Source organism: Porites lutea, chromosome 2 (assembly GCF_958299795.1).
Source record: "Porites lutea chromosome 2, jaPorLute2.1, whole genome shotgun sequence".
NCBI classification, from domain to species: domain Eukaryota; kingdom Metazoa; phylum Cnidaria; class Anthozoa; order Scleractinia; family Poritidae; genus Porites; species Porites lutea.
Window position 1 is genome coordinate 15,579,024 of NC_133202.1, and position 21,119 is coordinate 15,600,142.

General features: G+C 37.4%; 1 protein-coding gene across 2 annotated transcripts; it reads left to right on the forward strand.

Moving 5' to 3' along the window:
* The first annotated feature begins 980 nt into the window (after positions 1-980).
* On the forward strand, positions 981-20,222 carry LOC140927849 (uncharacterized). 2 transcript variants are annotated; one of them, XM_073377533.1, is made up of 2 exons: positions 981-1,127; positions 16,933-20,222. In XM_073377533.1, exon 2 carries the CDS (start codon positions 17,115-17,117, stop codon positions 17,952-17,954), a length of 840 nt encoding a protein of 279 aa, XP_073233634.1. In that variant the 5' UTR covers positions 981-1,127; positions 16,933-17,114; the 3' UTR covers positions 17,955-20,222. The 2 variants fall into 2 exon arrangements, with proteins under 2 accessions (XP_073233634.1, XP_073233635.1); XM_073377534.1 differs by lacking the exon at positions 981-1,127 and adding an exon at positions 2,667-2,933.
* The last annotated feature ends 897 nt before the right edge of the window (positions 20,223-21,119 follow it).

Below are 21,119 nucleotides of genomic sequence, written 5' to 3' on the forward strand. Positions count from 1 at the left end.
CCCAAGGGGGGCTTAATAGAGGATTTTCGGTACTTCCTAATATTTCTACTCTCATGGAATTCTCTCGATCCCCACTATGGTCAAAACATACACGAAAAAAGAACCACTGTGACATCAATGTACCTGAATGACCTTCATGATATTGTTTCACGTTTCTTTCGGCTTCGGAAGAGGAAACATACCAGATCGCTTTTGTGAAACAATTTCATCGTTTTCAACGCTTTAAGTTGATTTTTTTTCTTATTATTAATGTTATTTCTTTACCACTTGTTTTTCTTACCCTTTGTGGACTAATTATAATAATTTTCATTTTAAAAAAGGAAGTATCCAACTTGTGACCAAAGTATATCCGCATGTTAAGCGGCGTAGCACACGATATTGATTTTTCATTCTTGAAACACGCTCTCTTACACGCGACAATTTCAGAGTTTGTTTCGCCAAACTCTTAATTAATCACAGAGGCGTACCAAAAATCATTTTTTAAACTTCTGTTTTAGTCCCAAGAACTGGTCCAGGACAAGTGCAATTTTTTTGTAGCAAACAGCAGTTAGATGAATCAAACTACTATTCGATAAAACTTTCGTTTGCAGTGATTCATTGGACCGTTTTGTCCGTTTCGGTATTAAAGGGTTTTTTTCGTAACGCCTTCTATTATAAGCAAATCAAAACTACACGTCCAACGACCAACTGTTCCTTAATTTTCTCCTTAAGTTAGCACTAATTGAAACGATCTCAAATTAGGATTTTATATTGCATTGGGTCCGCAAGACCAGAAGTTAATCAATCATAACTGTACGAAAATAAAGTACTGTCTGAAAGTTGAGTTTATTTGAACATCTAGACAAAACGAAAAACGAAACAGAGGAAGTTGAACACAAAAAAGCAGCGCAGTCGCGAATGACGAATCAAGTGTTGCTAAAATGAGAATTTTATATTGTACCGGTGAACTGGGATAGGCGCCTTTGGTTTTGCGGCTCACTGGTTTTGAAAACGAAGCATTGTTACAAACCAAAACGGTCGAAACAATACGAGCTGTATATCATCAAAACAAAGTCATTCACAAATCATCACGCGTCACTGAAGTAAAAAAGCCTCGAAACAAAGAACGTTCCATCCATTCGATAAAGGTAAGACATTCTCTTTAATACTACCCTGACTATAAGTTATTTCCAAGTCGAAACACCTTCGTATAGAATTTTTGTTCTGATATCTCCGAGGTGCGTTTGAGAGAGTGAAATCGAGGAAGGCGAATGTCACGACTGAGCTGGGTGATATTGTGAGCGCAGCTCAGTTCAAAAGTTCTCAAAAGTAACTCGGTTTTACTTAAAAGAAACGTGTTACAACAATAGAACAATTGATATTTCAACTATCCGGCAACTAAAGATAACAACAGCAGCTACGCGATCTCGGAAACGCTTTTATCAAGGTCACGTTCAAAGTTTCCTGAAGTTTTAAAGCCAGAGATAAAAGAGACAGTCAGACAGTTACTCCCTCAAAAAAAAAAAAAACTTTTATGCAACTTGGATGATCACTAAGATGATGACACGCTTCGATGTTAGACGAGCTGTGTAAAGGAGACTCACAACATTACACATGTAGAAAGGCGCTGTTGAAGACATTTCATGTGAATAGTCACACTTAGTCGAGAGATTTAATTTTTCTAATTGCACTATAAGACCCGAGAATCTACAGATAATGGCATCTTAGTCAACTTATACAACAAACTAAAACTGAACCACAGGAAAGTACTACAAACTGGTAAAGCTTATTCCAGGATTGTCACACTTAAGGACTGCCATGTTTGAAGTCAATAATTAGATCTCCTTTGTGTCGGCATAATAAGTATCGCCACCATAAAGTACTGCTCAATGGCTTTTATTTCAATGAATGGTCACACTTTACGATAATAGGCACAGAATGAAAAGTTATAACCGCTTTGTAAGCATATTAAACGCATTCACCGCGCGAAAGTGCAGCCCCTGATCGGTATAGCTTTTATTTCAGGCCCAATGACACGTTACAACTCCGTCTACAAGACTGAAGTTGTGTCTACCTTGCACAGCATAATAACCACACATACAAAAGCACCGCAAAGAGACTTTCTTTAAATGTTCTTCCCGGATAATGCAGTACCTCCGAAGAATTAAAGAAACAAAAACAAAGTTATCCTTTTCAAGGAGTACAGCTCAGTGTCTCAGATCAGTAACTGGTTTTTGGAATCGATGATCCATCCTAACACTGTAGCTAAAACTGTGAATTCGTGGCATAACCATCAGCGTATTATTATTACTTTTTCATGAACTTGAAATTTCATTTAGCCTCGAAAGCAGAAACAAGTTATTTTTTTTAATATACGAAGCCGATGACGCAACTGCGGTCGACTAACGTAAAAGTTTGAAACAGAGTTCGAGAAGATTCCGCTAAAGTTGGTTTTACATAAGTACCTAGAAACTCGAGTGGATAAGTGTTCATAACGACATGAGGTCTGTCAAGAATAAATTAATTACCATTATACGTGATCAAACAGGGCACTCTTTTGTGTTTATAAGAGCCTTTGGCGTAATGTCTCGCTCATGAAAAAACTTCAATAGAAGCCGGTTCCTGTACGCGCTGAACAACCCTTCACATTCACTAGAGCGTCCTATATCCCTTTTGACACCCGGTTAATAAGTGCTTTGTCATAACGCAGGCCTGAACTCTTAATTTTCTTTGGGCTTAAAACACTACCTTATTGTAGCCTGCTCGATGAACCCTGATGCATGAACAAAGCAGAAAACTAACAATCCTATTTACTCGAATAAGAGCCGCAGCGCGTATTGTTCGACTTGTGGGTGTGGTGCTGATTCAAAACGGTTTGTTTGTGAATAACACAGTTCTTCGTCAAGAAATCTTCCTTCCTTTTACGTTGTTTAGCAAAAGAGCGATAACAACAGGTAAGAAAGTGGTGAAAGTAAGTTTTAAAGGTCTGATCCTATTCCAGTTAGTCATACCATTCACATGAACAATTGTCAAAATAACAATAAACATTATTAGCGCTGCATTACCGTAATGCGTAGTGCAGTGTAGGAGGAAGTGGCGCTCGTTTACTCTGAGTGAGGCGCTTATTTGGGGCAGACACTCCTTCGAGTAAAAACGGTATTCACTAAAAACAAATGCGTTCGACATATGAACTTATTAGTGAGTTTACGCAACAGGACGGCTGAAAGAAGAGGATGGCAAAACGTTTGTGGGTGACAAACGTGACACGGCTATCACTTGCGTGTTCTGTCGTGATTTTTCACTTAACATGAATGTTTTACAAAACGATCTGCTTAAAGGAAGGTGAAGTTTGGCGATAAAGTATTTGGAACCTTTATTGTCACGCTTGTCACACAAGGTTTACCGTCTTCTATACTCTCCCGTCCTGTTGCGTAACTTCACGATAAGGGGCAGAAAGACGTAAATGCGTAACATGGAACCTTTTTTCCTCACTGGAGAGTGCAAAACAAGCGATATTTTTTTGCCCTTGCAAGACAAGCGCAAAGAGAAAGCGAGAGACCAAAAACTCGAACAAACGCCTGAAGAGACAGGTTATCATTGTAAAAAGGCAAAACCATTCTCATTCAATTCAACAAGAATCAAGCCAGCAAGTGAAAACTGAATGAAACGGCGCAGTCAATCGGATGAACCAATCAGAACTCCAGGCAAATGCTTCATTGTATATAGCGGGTAGCGCGGGAAAGAAAACACGTGCTAGCAGCCGTCTTTTGGTTTAGCTTTCCCAGCAATAGCAAAAATGCGTCGCGGCAATGTTAAGTTAAGGCAATAAAGATTGAACCTTCCGCTTTGGAAGGCTGATAGGGGAAATCAAGCACTTGATTTTCTGCCACGCAGGCCGTGAAGGCAGACGGGCGGGTGTCACATGGTTTTCACTTGCGATACAAGCGCAAGGATAAGAGTTCTTGTGTAAACGGCCTGCATGCAAACATCAATATTATGCTCTTGCTCTAATGTTCCGCAAAGATTGCATGCGCTTCCGATGGTGTTCGTTTATATTTCGGTGATAAAACATGAACGGCTGACTTTTGCTTCAGGTTGCGTTGAACATCCGTAGCTAGCTAGTGAAAACCAGGCTTCAAACAACCGTACATTAACTTTTAATGACCATCATTCACGTCTATAAGAAGTACATAGAAAAAAGCAGTACTGCGGACGTTTATCCACTCTAGAAACACCTTTAATATACAACATGAACAGTCTGATTACAGAAGACATTGGCCACTGGATTTCATTTGAATGATCAGGCTTGGGGATATTAAAACCATGCATCTCCGAGATCGCACTCTGAAACGAAAATAACCAAGCCCTTTTACGGACATGACTCGAGCAAAACGCTTCACGAGAACTTTGATGGTACACACAGGCGTCAACTGACGCTTTACGAGTTGAAAACTTTATTCGCGTTGATTACCTTCTGCAGCTTACTTCAGGCTTAAAGCTATTGACCGCCTGAGTAGAGAGTTAAAGTTGGTTATTTAAACGAAGCCTGTATCTTAGACAGTGGTTTTTTTTAGTAAGAAATCATTGGACCTCCAATCTCTTTCTTAGAGGTTTGACTTCAGGAAATAAGTGCTTCCTCAGTCTACGCTATATGCTTTATTGAACTCCTAGCAAACTGAAAATGGCTTAGAACGCGGTTTTGTTAAACACGGGCTAAACTCCGTTCAAAAAACTCGCCCTTACAGTTTTCATTGCAAAAGTTTACAGTGATAGATGCTTTTTTGCCTTAATGATTTCATTTTTACAACGTAATATTAGTTATCACGTCAACTGATTTGATGGTAGAATTATTAACACTCAGTATGTAAATCACAAGAGGTTTGAGGTTTTCAACCAAGCGCTCCTCGTGAAATTGTTTTGATCAAAATGTGGTCATCTTTCCGCTTTTCTCCTTTCCGTGTTTCGCGCCTCACACATGTTCCTTTGTTCTTTTTATAAAAAGGCGATAGTTTTCTTTACGTGACTCATAAACAAACTGAAAAACAAAGGCTCGTTCATACCTGTACAAAAGAGTTCATTTAAAAGAGTTCCGTAACCAAAGCTTTCTTTACAAAACCAAAACGATCTTCCACTCTTCTGTGACAGATCATATTATAAATGATGTCTTCGCGAGTCTTTGTTAACTACAATACAAACACGGCTTTCACACATTCATGGATAATGAAGTGTTCTACCCAGACAAAGACAAGCTAATCTCTTTAGAAATCCCCACAGAATGAACTCGTAACTTTCTTCCCTGTCGTTCGTCAGACAATGAACTTAATAACAAATTGACCTTGTGTTCAGATAGTAATACAGCAGGGTTGTTATTTTACCATGGGTTAGGGAGGGGGAGGGTAAATCAGTGATTGCTGCCCTTTAATTTGCTTTAGTTGAAAATTATACATTTAGAGTTTTCTAACTACTAAATCTTGGTTCTTACTTCGGATTGGAAAAGTTAAGGATTTCAGAAATCCAGTGTCAAGTGAAAGTCGCTTGAAATATCACGCACGCAGTTTGTTTGCGCGCTAGCTCACGCCGTCAAACCGGCAGTAAGACGCGTGTTTAATGACGGACTGCGCGAGTATGGATGGATGCGGCAAAGACAGTAAAGGCTAAATTTTTGATATTAGATACCTCCTACTAAAGGTGGCCCTTAAGCTATTTAAGTGTTTAAGTGACACGACAACGTGAAACAAAAGAACCGGGCAGGAGGAACACGTTGTGCGGTTTATGTTGTTTAAACAAGGCGAATGCGATATCGTGATCTGTGACAGCTGTTTACAGGCCGTTTAACTTCCTGCGTATTTAACTTCCCGCTACGTACAGATTGTTAATAAATACAAAACGTTTTTTGAAAAGGTGAAAAAAAAAACGGAATTCAGCGGGCCACGCGGGGCTACGGACTGACAGAGGTCAACAAGGAATTCGTTTAAGAATCAAAACGAATGGCTTGCTAAAGACTTACTTGTCTTATTCATTTATGCTTTGAAAGGAGATTAAGGGTATTAATCAGCTATTTTGATTCACAAAAAGTTAAAATTACAGAAATGAAATAAAAATTTAGTTATCAAATAATCGAAAAGGTGTCCTTTAACAGTTCCATATTCTTTTTTCTTGCGTGCTCTAGTAAATGATAATCTGATTTTTCCGTTCAACTTTTCCTACTGCAAACACACTAGTACGGTGCTTTAAGCAATAATCGTGGTAATTTTCAAGCTGTTTTGTTCGTAATTTTAACAATATTTAATAATAATAAATCTTAACTGATGACAAAGGGCTAGCTTCCAATGAGAGAGGCTTTGTAAAACTGATAAAACCGTGACAATTCCACAACGGCCAGCATTCCAGTGGCAGAGAAAACTTTAACAAGCCTATTATAGAAAACTATTGAATAAATAAAATAGATTAGGCTAACTAAAGCCCCACCATACTGAGAATTTATACATTCTTCTCACCACTCAAAAGCGAACGATTTAAAGGCTTTACTGTCTTTTCTTTCAGTTCAGTTGGCAACATTGTAACCTAAAAACAATCGAACTCATGTATGATTATTACTGAGCAAAAGGTCCATGGTCGCTGCTATTAAAACATAACAGGAGTCCATGAACATAAACATCAAACTTTTTGAACAGCCTACCCTCCGCTGCAGGATTTAAGGAAGGAAAAGACGAAATTAAACAGCGCAAAAACGCGCACGACCCTCGCTTCTCGCGCGTACTGAATTTCTCCTTTCCCAAGCCTTCAAATGCCTGCCATGCGGGCTAATGAATAGCTTATCCGATACATTCATTTTCCCAGTTAAGAAGTAAAGCACAGGTGAAGAGATTGTCAAGAAAATAACGAACAAGAACAAAAGCGGACGAAAGGAGTATGCATGGAGATACCCGCCTACGAGCGGAGGCGTGAACTGGCGTGCGAAACAACCTGCTTTTGGTACCCCAGTTCACATAGCGCTGGAAATGTAGCCTCTGCTCGCAGGGGGAACTGTAAGTGCCTGTAAATAAACGTCGTTTTGCGTTGTTTTACCGTATGTTCCGCAACCTTTCATAACGTAATTATAATACACCAGCAGAGTGAAATATCAAACTTAAATTATTACCGCGGTTATTATTTTCTGTTTGCTGTTGTTAATGTGTGATGGTTAACATTACACGCCATCTTACGTCTTTATTTATTGAGGAAACAAAACAATGTTTTTATATATCACCGAAATAATGCGCACAAAATGATGATGAAATTCGACACCACAAGGGAATTTTTCCTTTTTGTACAAAACTGTTACCTAGTTCAGCACATTTTCAACCTGAGATCTCGCTATTTTTTGACACATAAAGGCTCTTTAAGGTTTAGGTGCGTATATGTATCACTCAAAGTTTGCCATGCTCAAAACCTCAAATAACATATTATCGCTAAAATTAAAACTAGTAGTTTCTATTCAAACATTCATGTATAGGGATTCAATTCACTAAAACAGTCAAATGTTAGATTAATTTTGTACATCATAATAAAGTGATACTTTTAATCCGGTTTCCACACCAAACTCAGAAGTAATATAAAAAGAAAACCTCTTTACAACAATAAGAACTTTATCAACAACACAAGCGTTTAAGAAATATTGCTTAATATGAAGTTACTCAGGAATTAAGCACGCAAAGATTGTTTTGATGGCGACTTAACACGCCACGTGCTTCAACAACACGCGACCATTGAAACAGGCATTCACGCCAGATGGGCGTTTGAGTGACAGCCGTCTATTATTACGACAATTACATTCAAATTTTTGATCTTAGACCCAATCGGCTTGTTTACTCGCCAATAATTTATATAATTTAAGGCTGTTTTGACTCTTGTGGATCATGTCGCATGAAATGGAGTGATAATTAATCAAAGTAATGAGGCAATTACGCTCTTTGATAAAAAAAGGCATGTTGTCTTGGTTACCACAAAAAAAATAAGAAAAGAAAAGCAACAACAAGAAAACAACCTCTATTGCTATGTTTACACTCAGTACTAGACGAGACGCGAAAAGCTACTAGGTATGGTATGAACATCTATTCGATATGCGACTCTCCACTTTAAAGATCGACGCGGCGCAGCTTCGCTTCGTTACAAAAATCGCGCCGAAATCACCGTTCTAATGTGTGAACAGAAGCCATATCCGGTATGGTTTTCGTGCATGCGCAAAAGCCATCCGGTATAATGCGAACATAGCCTAAAATGGCGGGCGGTAAAGTAGAATTTTTGCACGTTGCATTTGCAGGCAGGGAAGTGTAAAACAAATAAATAAATAAATAAAAATTAAAGTAAGTGAAGAATTTCGTGAATCTTGGACATGACATTTAATTTCTCGGGAGAAATAGAGGAACAACTTCACGATCGACTATTTAGGTGACATGATTCACATCAATGCCGGTAACATTTAGAGATTTCACTCACAGAATCAAAAGTTAAAACAGCTTTGTACAGCACTAAAAATATTGCCTTTAATGGGCCGAGAGTACTGGTCAGTAGCTGTTTCTTTGAATGAACATACTTTGGATTTTATGGAAAGATCATTCCAAGCTTTTTCAAAATACCAAAACTGTAGCTACCAAAAGAAATAGCACTGAAAACGTCCACACACGCACAAGAAGAAAAGTCGAAAAATTTGAATATGAATCAAAAAAGAACGCTGAATCAAATATATTCACATTCAGTCCTAGGACCCATCTTTCATGATCTTTTTTTTTTCCTTCATGTAAGATTTTTGCAATGTCATAATGATAGATGTTAGCAACATAGTATGATAACATTATTTCTTCTTATTGGTGTTCACAGACAGAAAACCCAAAAAGAGTCCAATATATTCACATTGATTTTATTCTGGGCTCAGTTTGAAAAGACTCATTCATGATCTACTTTTCCTCCATGTAATTTACTAGACATTTCACAACGATTGATGTCAGAAACCTAGTTCGATCTCAGTGACATTATTTCTTCTCGTCGGTCATCAATTAGCGTTTTTTTTAATAATACCAACAGCCTTGTGGAAAAAAGACACTTTAAAAATACGTATTCCCTTCGTTTACTTCTTAATAATTTACAGCTGAATTGACAGAGTATCAGCACATGATGACATAACATTAAAAGGAGGGAACTTTCCCAGAGGGGATAAAATGAAAAGTGTACATTTACTGATTAGAGATATTTACCACATACACTTTTCATTCAAGATTGTAAAATACTTGGAAAGTTATAGATCATCCCGTTACAAAAGATCAATAATTTTCTCTCTAATCTAAAATATACTCGTTGCTCATTAAAAAGATTGCGTTTTTTACAGCATTTGAAAAGGATTATCCTAAGATATGGACTTCTGGTTTCTTGCTTAAGAATATTTTTTCCTATGTTCAGACATCTGAGCAAATAATTGTTTAAGAAAACGTATTTCTTTCTCATAATTATCGCCTCCTTATTCTTGAACTGCTTTTGCTTTATATTTAAGCCGAATGTTTTTTAACACGTAAAAAGGATACGGTATATACGAGAACAAACCGAAATGATCCTAATCGGAAAATTAACAAAAACTATGTCATATCCTAAAGAAAAAAAGGGCAGCATATTTCTGGGGAATTCAAATTCTTATACCCACCACAACACTGGTTTACACTACACTATAGCTATCCCTCGGAACACGTACGATCACATGTATTGCTAATTGTAAATGCAGTATTCTTTGTTGCCTGTAATTTCTACTGGAAATTATACTCAAATAGAGTTGGATGTTTAAGCCAGTAATATGAATATGTTCTTTGTAAGTCAAATTTGCTTCGTTTTTCTCGTATGAAAAGGACATTTTTTACTTTCTGCGAAGAAAGGCGAGGGAACAATTATCCCGGGCTAATGAGCCAAACATTTTGATTTCGTGGCAAACACTTTTATTCTTTATTAACTTTATATCTAGCTCAGAGAAATGAAGATTTCTCTAAAACGTATACCTCAAAAAAGGCAAATTTGCGTCAATTTAATTCACGCTATCACTTAATGCATTCACATATAGCCACTTCAAAAAAAAGGGAATCCATATCAAAATGGACCATACTTAACTACTTGTGGGCAATCTAGTATGTGCCGAATTTCGGAAGAAGCTGGACGAAAAATTGAGACTTTTCATCGAGGAAAAAGCTTCGTTTCCACTCACTGATACAAAGAAAAAGCAAATTTGCAACTGAACATGCGTAATTTAACGTGGCAAAATAACGGAAACTTTGATGGGAAATGTCTGTGCTTATTTACCTGCGGAATACCAGAAAAAAGCCAGGAAACAAAAGAGGTGTTTGCATTTCCATATTTTTTCATCAATTTCAAAAGGCGTATTTTCTTGCAAGAAGGCGATGATCTACCGGAGATAATCAAAACAAAGAATCAAACAAATGAGTTTTTTCGGTCTTTCTAGCAAAATTATTTTCAAGGAAACGTTTTTGTTTGAATTTTCCTCTACGCAGTAAAGTTTTCTTGTGAGGATTTTACGAGTGGCTGCAATTTCCTCTACGGTATCAAAAACCACTTCAATTTTTTTTACGTTTCGCTACGTTATCATAACAAAAGTAAATGGCCCTAGTTTTATTTGGAAAAAGAGGAGACGGTCTATAGAAACTAATTTTAATATTGGTTGAGCTCTTTTTTTTGGGGGGGGGGGGGGGGTGGGAGGGTGGGGGAGAGTGCAGAAAGGGAAGTTTCATATGCATGGCCGATATCACATAAAATATGCAGCTAAATATTTAACGCCCTTTCCTGCATGATACAATTCGGCGATTTTGTGGTATTTCATAATTTGCATTTTAGCAGTTTTTCATAAAACTTAACTATCTTCGAGCACCTTCGGGACTGAAAGGAATCGACTTAAAATAAATAAAGAATTCACATTTGGATATTTTCCCACACAACTTAAGATCTTTCGAGCCCCCCTTAAATCTGGACGTAAATTGATCCACTAGAACGGAAGAGAAAAAAAGTAGAATTTTGGTTTTTCTGTTTCTTTTTAAAATTTTATCACTCAACGCTCACGCATCATAACATAATCCGTCGCCAGAACACGAGGAGGCTTCTCAAAAATATGTGCTTATTTCACTTTTCACTACCCTTTAAAGCGAAAAAAGAGAGCAAAATACTAAGCTTTGCCGTATCTCTTTTCACCCGTTATTGAACAAAGCATTTATGAGCAGTTAATAGCTGTCGCAACCACTTAAAAATTTACTGAGTAGAGTACCTCTTATTATAACATAACAGAGCTAATGGTTACATTCATATCAAAACCTGCCGCAGGTCATACTTAATATCGATAAGTTATGCAACGAATCTAACCAACGGCCCAGTTCGGAAATCATTGAAAGACGTCGCTACCATGAAAATTGCTAAGTTTTTTTTTAATTATCGAAAGAGCCACATTAATATTTACCGAGAAAAGCATGCACATCTGTACTCATAACGCGACGAAAATTTCATCTTTCGGAATTGCGAATATTTATTCGTAAGTTTGCTTAGGACTCAAAAAGTAGTCTGTTTTTGCATTAAAAATAGAAATGTTAATCATCTTTTCTTCTCAAAACTTTTCTTTCTTTTCTTTAGACAACAACACGGCTTTCCCGCAAAGTTATTGAGCAAAATAATAAGGATATTCTTTCTTTTTCTGAACTTTGCCCCTTTTTTTTCTCACTTCCTATAATTCGGAATTATCAGCAAAACATTGAAATGGTTTTGCTCTTAAAATGAGCTGTGGACACAGAATTAAAAAGCAGATTATTAGTCTGAAAGTCTTATCTTTAATTACTCGTTAATGTGTACAGCATTTGCTAAAGTAGTTTGTTTTTTCTTTTTCTATCAATAGGAGTCAATTTTTTCCTTTCAAGTTTGTAACCACTTACGAGCTTGTTTTTATCTAAATAACGCATTGGTGTAAGCGCTTGCTTTAGGTTTGGTCTAACTTTACTCAAACTGCGCAGTCTAAAGGGCGTCACAAAACAAAACATTTTTTAAAAAATTCCGAACAATTCAAAATGGCCTTGGAAAAACGTTCCGTGTATTCTACGCTTAGTCTTTCCTTCAGATCGAAGCGAATACAAACAATTTCCAAGAAGCATACAGTCAACTCCGAGTAACTCGAACCCTCTATAACTCGAACCTCCCGCTAACTCGAAGCAATTTTCATTTCCATTCAGATCATTTTCTACATAATTTTACCCTCGATAACTCGAACTTTTTTCTATCTCCCTTGAAGGTTTGAATTATCGGGAGTCGACTGTAATTGTTTTTAAGTAAGCTGCCCATTAGCCTTTTTCAGTTCCGAACAGTAAAATGTTTAAAGGTGACTTTTAAAGCAATTTTTTGATACTCCGTCGACTGATGGAAAATGAAGAATATATGTTACAGTAGTATTTTTCATTACTAATGATTTTGCCGAAAGCAAATTTAGCAAGAGAGAAGTGGTCGGTATTTTTCTTTACACAAAGAAATCTTGAAATAATACGTCCAAGGGATTGATACGCGATCATACACTATGGCCTCTGGGAAAATACCAAAAATATACAAATGCTTGGAGGCTATAATTAACAATAAATTGACTAAATCATTGGAACACGGCGTAAAATCATTTTGACCAAGCTGTACTTTTCCCTATGCCACTTAAAAGACAAAAAATATCGAAAACAACTATCAATAATTTGTACAATGTCTGCTCTGTGTGTGAGAAAATCAACAAATCGATTAAATTCTCCAAGAGTTTGACAAGCAGGAAAAACGCAAAATACCATAGAAAGGTCACAAATAGACATAGCAGAAGCAGAAATTGAAAAAACAAACATTTAACACAACTTACTAAAGAGAAGGCGGAGAAAATAAACATAGGAAAACAATTACCAGCAAATTCTGAAGATGGAACAATTCAAAATAATTTTCTTTCTTTTCCCTCTTTTTTTTTCAAGTGTTCAGCTCTCAAGTCATAAGGAAGTCATCTGAACCCGGTTTCGTGAGAATAATTCCGCGAAAAAAAAAAACCTTTTTTAGCTCGAGGCGATTTAGCGACTGAGAAGTTAATCACTTTAATAACGCGTCGAACGCAAGATTCCAAACAGCACCGCTACATTAAACGAAAAACGTCCAAGAAAATTAGTCGCTGAAGGAAAGGTAAAAATTACACTACTCAACTTGTCTTAGCACGGATAAACTAGTAGAACATAATCGGTAAGAGCTAATGAAAAAATCACCATTTAATGCCATCGTATAAAATATTTTCCACAGAAAAATCTTATATATCAGTTTCAAGTGAACTATTACCCAGTGTGAAACTTTTTCATTTCGTTTAACACACAAACAGCCCTTGCTGTGAAAACGAAAACATGAGGTGGTTAAAAAGATGTTTTATTTATGAACATGAAAAAGATACTTTATGCTGTTCCCGTAAAAGTTTCCGTGTTATGCGTAATCTAACGCAAATTTTAATGGCCACAATACTTCTGCCTTTATGCGATCATGTAAAAATACCGAGTTTGCCTATCATTTCGTTTTACCGACAAGACTGAATCAACCGCCAACTAGATTCGTTAAATTTTTGACATTAAGAAGTAAACTGAAGAATGATGTATACTTATCCGCCTAGGCAGCAATACTAGGTATTTCTTATCGTTTTCCACATCACCACGATCTTACTAATTCGTTGTTAAATTGCACTTTATTTCATTACTTTTCTGGTTAAATTTATGCCTGTCGACACATTTTTCGATTTTCTATTAACGGTTTTGTCAAGGTCATACTGATAGCACATTCCGCTTTTCAAGAGAGAGAAAGTAATTGGTTGTAGATAAGGCCAGTCACAAATGGAAAACCAGAGTGATTTCTTGTCTTAATGACCAACAAACTTTCATTCTACTCCTTTTTCCCGAAACAGGTGTTGTCCAGAATGCCTAACGTTTCAACATTTTGCAGAACGAAAAGGAGAACGTTAAAATTCTAAAATAACAAAGTTCTTAAATGTCATTCTTTCCGCAATTTCTAACGTTTTAAGCCATACTCTAACTTACTTGAAAATAATCATTTTCCACTCTTTCTTGTCACTTGTGGTTTTATAAAGCAATATTATTCACTTCCTTCCTTCGAGTGTCTCGAGACAGCCATTTCAATGCCTCCGCCGTTTAGTCTGTTAACCGAAACTATTCCACGCGAATTATTATGTTAGCCTTTTCAATCCAAACGAATATACCAATTTAATGTCAAAACCACGATTCATAACTACTGTATTCTCGATGCTTATTAGCATGTCCTTTGTACTGACGGCGAATTTTACTTGCCACAAATGCAAATTGACGAAACTATAGGTCGTATTAGCGAACAAATCGCTTCATTCTACATCTATTCTGTGCGGGGTAAACATTCACTGCTGCCTTTTTTTCAATAGTCATTTGAACGGCTTTTCCATTGTCCGTTGTTATGAAAACTGGAGGTCGCCAGAGATGGAATGAATTTCGCCGCCACGGGACGGCAGAATACTCGCGATAACTGGTATCCCGCTATGCGATTAAGGTGATAATTTTTAAAGATTGCTCTAGATCGTTGTAATTCTAAAATATTTTGTATTTGCAAACAAGAAAGTGTAAATTCACTGCTAAATGTTATCGGACGATTCTTTTCTATTCCAGTTATCGCGTCGGCAATAAAGATTGCTTTATTCGGGTTTTTAGAGCATAGCCAAGTAAAAAGAATAATGCTTTAGTATTCTTTTTAGGTGATAACACAATTTTTAAAACAATTTTGTTCAACACTCAAAGAAAAGAAAACATAAAGTGCGCGAGCGTTCCTTATCAGAAAAAGGGAAAATATTCCTCAATTTGTCTGCATGTCCTTATAATCTCGCCCAGGATCTAGGACTTAAAAATTCATTTTAAAATTTAAATTGCTTTTCTCGAATACACGACAGGTGGGATGTAACCTACTTCTCTGCGCCGCAAGCAAAGGTTCAGTAGTATGTTTATTTTCTGTCAAGTGATCGCCTTATACCGATCTCAATCCAGGGACTTTTGTTAATTCATTGGACAAAGTTTATTTACACAATCCGCAAAAAAAGTATCACAATATTTCAAGGATTACTGAAAATAAATAAAGAGTAATATATATTATTTTTCGGTGGAGCAGCTTATTCGAAAACCAGTGAGTTTAAATTTGTATGGTTAGCCTCGAGCTATTGCAACGTTTTTTAATTAGAAGTTATACGTTTTTAGGGAACGCTGGGTTTAACCCCTATCGCAAGCTTTCTAATTATGAAGAAATATCACGGGTGGGAAAAGTCTTTTCCTGCTAGTTCAATCGACAATTGAAGTTGTCGATACTCATCTAAAACAAAGGCTAGGAAAGAAAACAAAAGCCGATCTCTTGGTAAGCCTTTCTTCCTTTTGTAAAATATTCATCTTCTAACTTCTCGCTATCTCGTGGTAAATTAACAGTGGGGGAGGAAGAAATTTTCAACTTTTCCCAATTAGAAATGGTTTACAGCTAAATCCTTTTCCTTATATTTTTGTGGCTGTAACAATTGGACTACAGTCCGCAGTAAATAACATAATTAAAGCCGGGTTTTGTCTGCTTATTAGAAATGTAAACAGAAGGAAATTTGCTCGAATTCAAACAAACGCGAGTGGCGTTTCTTTGCAAATAAACTTTGTGTCCACTGGAAGTAGAACCGTTATTAATCAACCTAACACCCACAGTTTTCACACCAGAATTTTCAAGGTGATCAAAAAATGCTTGAATCCCATGGAAATGCCCAAATAAAGAAGAACAGCGCTTAGTTTGCAGGAGTCTCGCTGGGCAAAAATAAACAGAAATTCAAAAACACTTCTCTGTTATTTGCGACGCGGACACGCTTAAAGAAAAGTATATGTTTAAAATTTCGGCCCAGACAATAGCGATCACAATGACCACAATAAAATTTGCCAATTCTCAATTCAGAAATATTTATCTAGCGGTGCAAATCGACTGTAACCAAAGTTCTTAATGACTCTGCAAATACTACGGTCTATCATCAGATAGAATCTAATTTATCAGTGTTTTTTCGGAGTTAATGCAATCAAGGAGGAAAGTGCGCTAGCTTCCGACCCACATCGAACACGAAAAAATAAACGACGAAAAATTTACCAATGTTTTGCCCTCTTAGTTTTTTGATCCCTGATTACAAAAGACCAAGACCACTAAGCCACTGTTAGAAAAGCTCTTTTCTCTTTATATTTATTGTGCCGTTGAAAGAAAACCAATTGACCTCGAAGATCCGAAGTTCGTGGCGATTATTCGCGAAACGGATAGCACAATGCGTCTTTCATTATGCAAATTGATTCTAGGGGTCCATTAAATAGAGAAAAGCTGAAAAGTTTGTAAATCTCTTTAAAAAAAGCGACAATGACGCAGAGAAAGGCAAGGTAAGCCTCTAATGAAACACGTGCAAATCGAACAATAGCGAATGCCGCAGATGGGGTGAAGGTATTGAGCGGAAAACATTATTATATTGAAATACTTTGAAAGGCGCACCTGCGTGGCTCGCGCAGGTGTCGAGTGCTATCATTAGAGGAAAGTTTGAATGAGAGAACAAACACAACGAAACTTGCAATAACTCAGCGCTCATCGCGATTTAATCCCGCGATAAGTATTTCGCACTTTGCGAAAGCTCTTGTCCGCCTGTAAATAGCGACTCTCGGATGCCAACCGAAAGATTTTGCCTCAAAGCACGTGCTTGAAAGAGCACGGCGCAAGGGCTTACCGCCGAATTTTCCTGCGCGTTGATTGGCCGAGAGCGGAAATATGCATAATTCAAACGCAAATAATTAACACCTATTGTTTACTTCTCGTATTATTATTGAAATGAAATATTAGCATTGTCCTATTATATCATTATAGCCATCAGCCATAATCACGCCTGGAGCAGTACCGTAGCAGTTGAGCCGGCCGACCAAGTGAATAACTGGCCGAGGTTGCTCCTTTGAAAGCAGTTTGACTGAACTCGACGTCGCGTGAAGATCAACTCACTTCAACTCTTCAGATAACTTTCATCACTCCGATTAGCAAGTGACACCGCAAGCATGGGCAAGCAAGAAGAAGGACATATTAAGAGACCCATGAACGCTTTTATGGTGTGGAGTCGTGGAAAGAGAAAGCAGTACGCGGCGATAAATCCGCGAATGCACAACTCAGAAATTAGCAAACGGCTCGGAGCAGAGTGGAAAATGCTCTCGCAAGATGAGAAAGAGCCGTTCGTGGCCGAAGCGAAACGACTGCAGGCAATCCACATCCAGGAACACCCGGACTATAAGTACAAACCGAAGCGACGCAAACCCAAATCACTGCAGAAGAAAGACCTATCGGCTCCGATGTTTTCACCTTACAGCGCCCCGATGATGGCGGTTGATAAATTCTCAACGAATCAATTGCCTCAAACAATAGCTCATTCAACGGCTTTGTCCGCCGACCCAATGTATTCCAAAATAAACGGAGCAGCAGCAGCATTTCACCACTCCGTTTCACCAGGGTATCCTGTCATCTATCCGAATGTGACCGCAGTTAACAGTCATCACTCAGTTACACAACCATCGCGTCAGCTTTTCGCTGGTTCCTTGGACTCCACACATTCGTTCCGCGCCGCGGATGTCATGAGTCACAACCGAGCGCTTTACAGCAGTCAAGCTTTCCAATCTGCTCTTCCTTCACCAATGCAGCAGAGAATTTCTAGCGTGGACGAAACACGCGGCGCTTCGGTCACCGCTGGATCGCCCAGCCCAACGGCATCGAGCAGTGAAGCGCCGAGCAAATCTACTGGATATACAGTCTCCACGGCGGACCTGAGCGGACAGCGTGTATCGGGCGTTTGGCAACCACAGCAGGACTTGTCCAGACCAGTGGCTTATGTCCCGGTATTGCTTTAAATTTCTATCTATTTCTGCCACACCTTTCAATTTTAGGGAAACTGATAGAGTGATAAAATTAGGGACTTAATCATCAAAGTGACTTCACGACAAATCTTGTCAGCGTACGTAACACTTTTACTCAATGAATTTATAATCGCGAGTGCAGTGCAAGTTTGCTCGAATGTTTTCGTTAGTTTGTATTCTTTTCCGTTAGCGTAAAGTATATTAGTGTTCGACGGTATATTAGGACCATACTTTAATAGGCCTTTAAAACGCCTATTCAGTTTGGTCCAGTTCAATTTTCTGTATTCTTTATAGGAGCAAATTTCCGTTTCCTACAAAGAGCGCGGGCTTGTGATAAATGCGGTTTAATGAGGGACAATTTCTAGTTTACAATGAAAATAATGACTTTCTTCTGACAAACGGTACAATACCTCGATTAACATAAAGTAACAGAGCAAATCTCGCTACAAACTTCCAATTTTATGCTGTAGCGTAAAAAATCTTTGAGCTGAGGCTTGCTAAAATCGCTGAAGCGAAATCGAAAACACTCTCCTAATTTTCAGTGCCTTGCCTAATATATGCACAACGCTGCTTGCATGCGTATGTTGCGAACAAACAACAACTTCATAAAGAAATTATTTTATCTCGAAGGAAGCGCTTGAAGTTGGTCATAGATCAGTCCAGATTGAGCGGGTTATATTTGACACTAGATCTACGGCCTATATAAACCAACAATGCTCTAATCTTCGGTCTCAAACTTACATTCTGTTTAGGTCATTGTTATGCAAAGATTGTAATTCACTTAATGCGATAAAACAAGTGGACACGTCAAGGAACAGAACAAAACAATTTCTAAATATCTCCGTTGAACCTACTCTTTGAGCGTGATCAATAAGATAGTACTGTTTACATAAAGTTCGTCGCCTCAACTGCTAACATCCAAGCCTGCGCTCGAAGCAAAACAAGCTAGAGATCACCTGAAATATTTATTTTTCCACTTTTTTGAATATTTATAACTGCGGTGTGATCAAACGCTTAGTTTGTCATTTAATAAGAGAGTTTCGCTGAAGTTCATTTCGCCGAGATTGAGAGTTGATTTACAACAGTAACTCGTACAAGTTTTAATCGCATACCCTTTAGTTTCAAGAAACACGAGTAGTTCACTTTCAGTATTTCTTACTTAGGGCTTTTTGTTTTGTCAAAATTGCAAATTTTAAGAACTAACCCACATGCCAAACGCATGGCAGAACAAGGCTATTTAATTAATGCCTCAGCAAACCATTCGCATGCCAGCTTCGACAAGTAAGCAGAGAGCGAAATTCGCTGCTCTACTTGTTTCACTGTTTAAATAGACACACAGTGACCTAAGAGCTTGGGATTACCCATGTTTCGAGGCACATGGCCAAGGACTTTAGTAAATTGAAATTAATTTACTGAATTGACTCTACACCATATTCTCTTTATAAATTAATGAGCTTTTTTAACATAAATTGTGTTGATTGTGGATCCTAAAGTCACCTAACACTGTACATAGAGATTGACGCCTTCAAATCTAAATGAATCGAGAATTGAACGCGAAAAGAAACTGCCCACTATATCAAAACTGACAAAAACGTTCCTCAAGTTTCTTTGAATTGCCGAACAAAACCAACAAACAATGATTTTTTAAATCAGGGAGACTTGCTTTAAAACTGCTACCTTTCTTACCATGATTTTTGTCGACGCGGTACGTTATAATATAGTGTAAATGATGAAAGGTCTTTCTCCGTTCTGTCCTTTACAGTACTTCTGCAATACGCCCTACAAGGCGATTTCGTTAAACTTCATTGTATTTTGACATTCCAAGAACGATGTACAACGTTATTATTTTCATTTGTGCTAAGTTTTGTACTTTTTTTCGTAAGAGGAAAATTAATCAGAGATACTGTACATGTATATCCAACTAAAGTGCAGAAATTTTATAGTGCTGCATGGAGCTTGCCACTTTAAAGTGAGGCAAACTCTTTTGAAGAGAATCCTAAAATTGATATCTCCATCAAAATATAACGATGAATTGAGACGGCTTATATATAAATTATAGTTCTTAGCTGCGCTTCTATACGATAATACAGTTACAAGTATAAATATATATGGATACTTTTTGTAAGAATTTTTGTTTTTTCTGTCGAATACGTAACAAATTATTACATATCGGAAATAGACGGGTATTGTGACGAGGATATATAATTCCTAACTGTGTAATATAAAATGAAGAGAAATAAAAGCGTGGCGTCTTAAAATTAATTTGTTTTGTTGTTCTGTAGTTTACTTAGAGTCTAAGTAAGCAGTGATGAAAACGTCCCTCAAAGTTAAACGGATGTAGCACTAAGATCCTCTCGGCGCTTGGCTTGGCTCTTTCACGTTTGATTTTGAAAGTTGGAATTGCCAAATACTCTGTTTTTCTCCCCCTCATTTCAGCGCTGGTTCAGTTAGCCAATTTTAACAAATCTGCCATCCCAGATAATTGTAAAATGAAAGTTTATTCAGTTGCGTAAACTAAACGCGGTCAAAAGTAAATTTCTCCGCATTTAAGCCTTCTTGTATGAGAGCACACTACGGCGAGATTGTCTATAGGAAAACGTGTATAACTGGAATTTATTCAAAGTTTGGAGACTTTCATCTGCTTTCAAAAAGTTTCTGCCTCATTCGTTTCGCTAATGTTACAAGTTTTAAGTGAAAATTCGTTTTGATTTTTTTATTCCCTTCACGCAAAAACTTCCAACGAACAAATAATTTTTCACACAAAACTGACAAATAAATGTAATGTCATTAATACTTGTACAATTGTTCATGAACAACGAATTGTCCCTTTTTGAAACAAGTTCTTTCTATATAATAACATCGATGATTTAACAAAGACTGGTTTGAAACTTTTATCAATCGTCAAATAAAAGTTGTCATTCCGACAACCAAAAATCAGAGATTTATTTCTCTCCTTAAGAAATCAGTTTTAAAAAAGTTAGTGTTGTTTTGGACGATACGCTAGCCGTTACCACAAACATGGCGTTTATTTTTTTGTGTTCAGCGTAGGTGATTGAACCGTAAACGCAGGGAAATCTTAGCCATAACGTTCCCTACGTTCGTTTTCTACTCTTGGGCAAAAATTACTGCCATTAAACCATGCCTCAATGGACACATCTA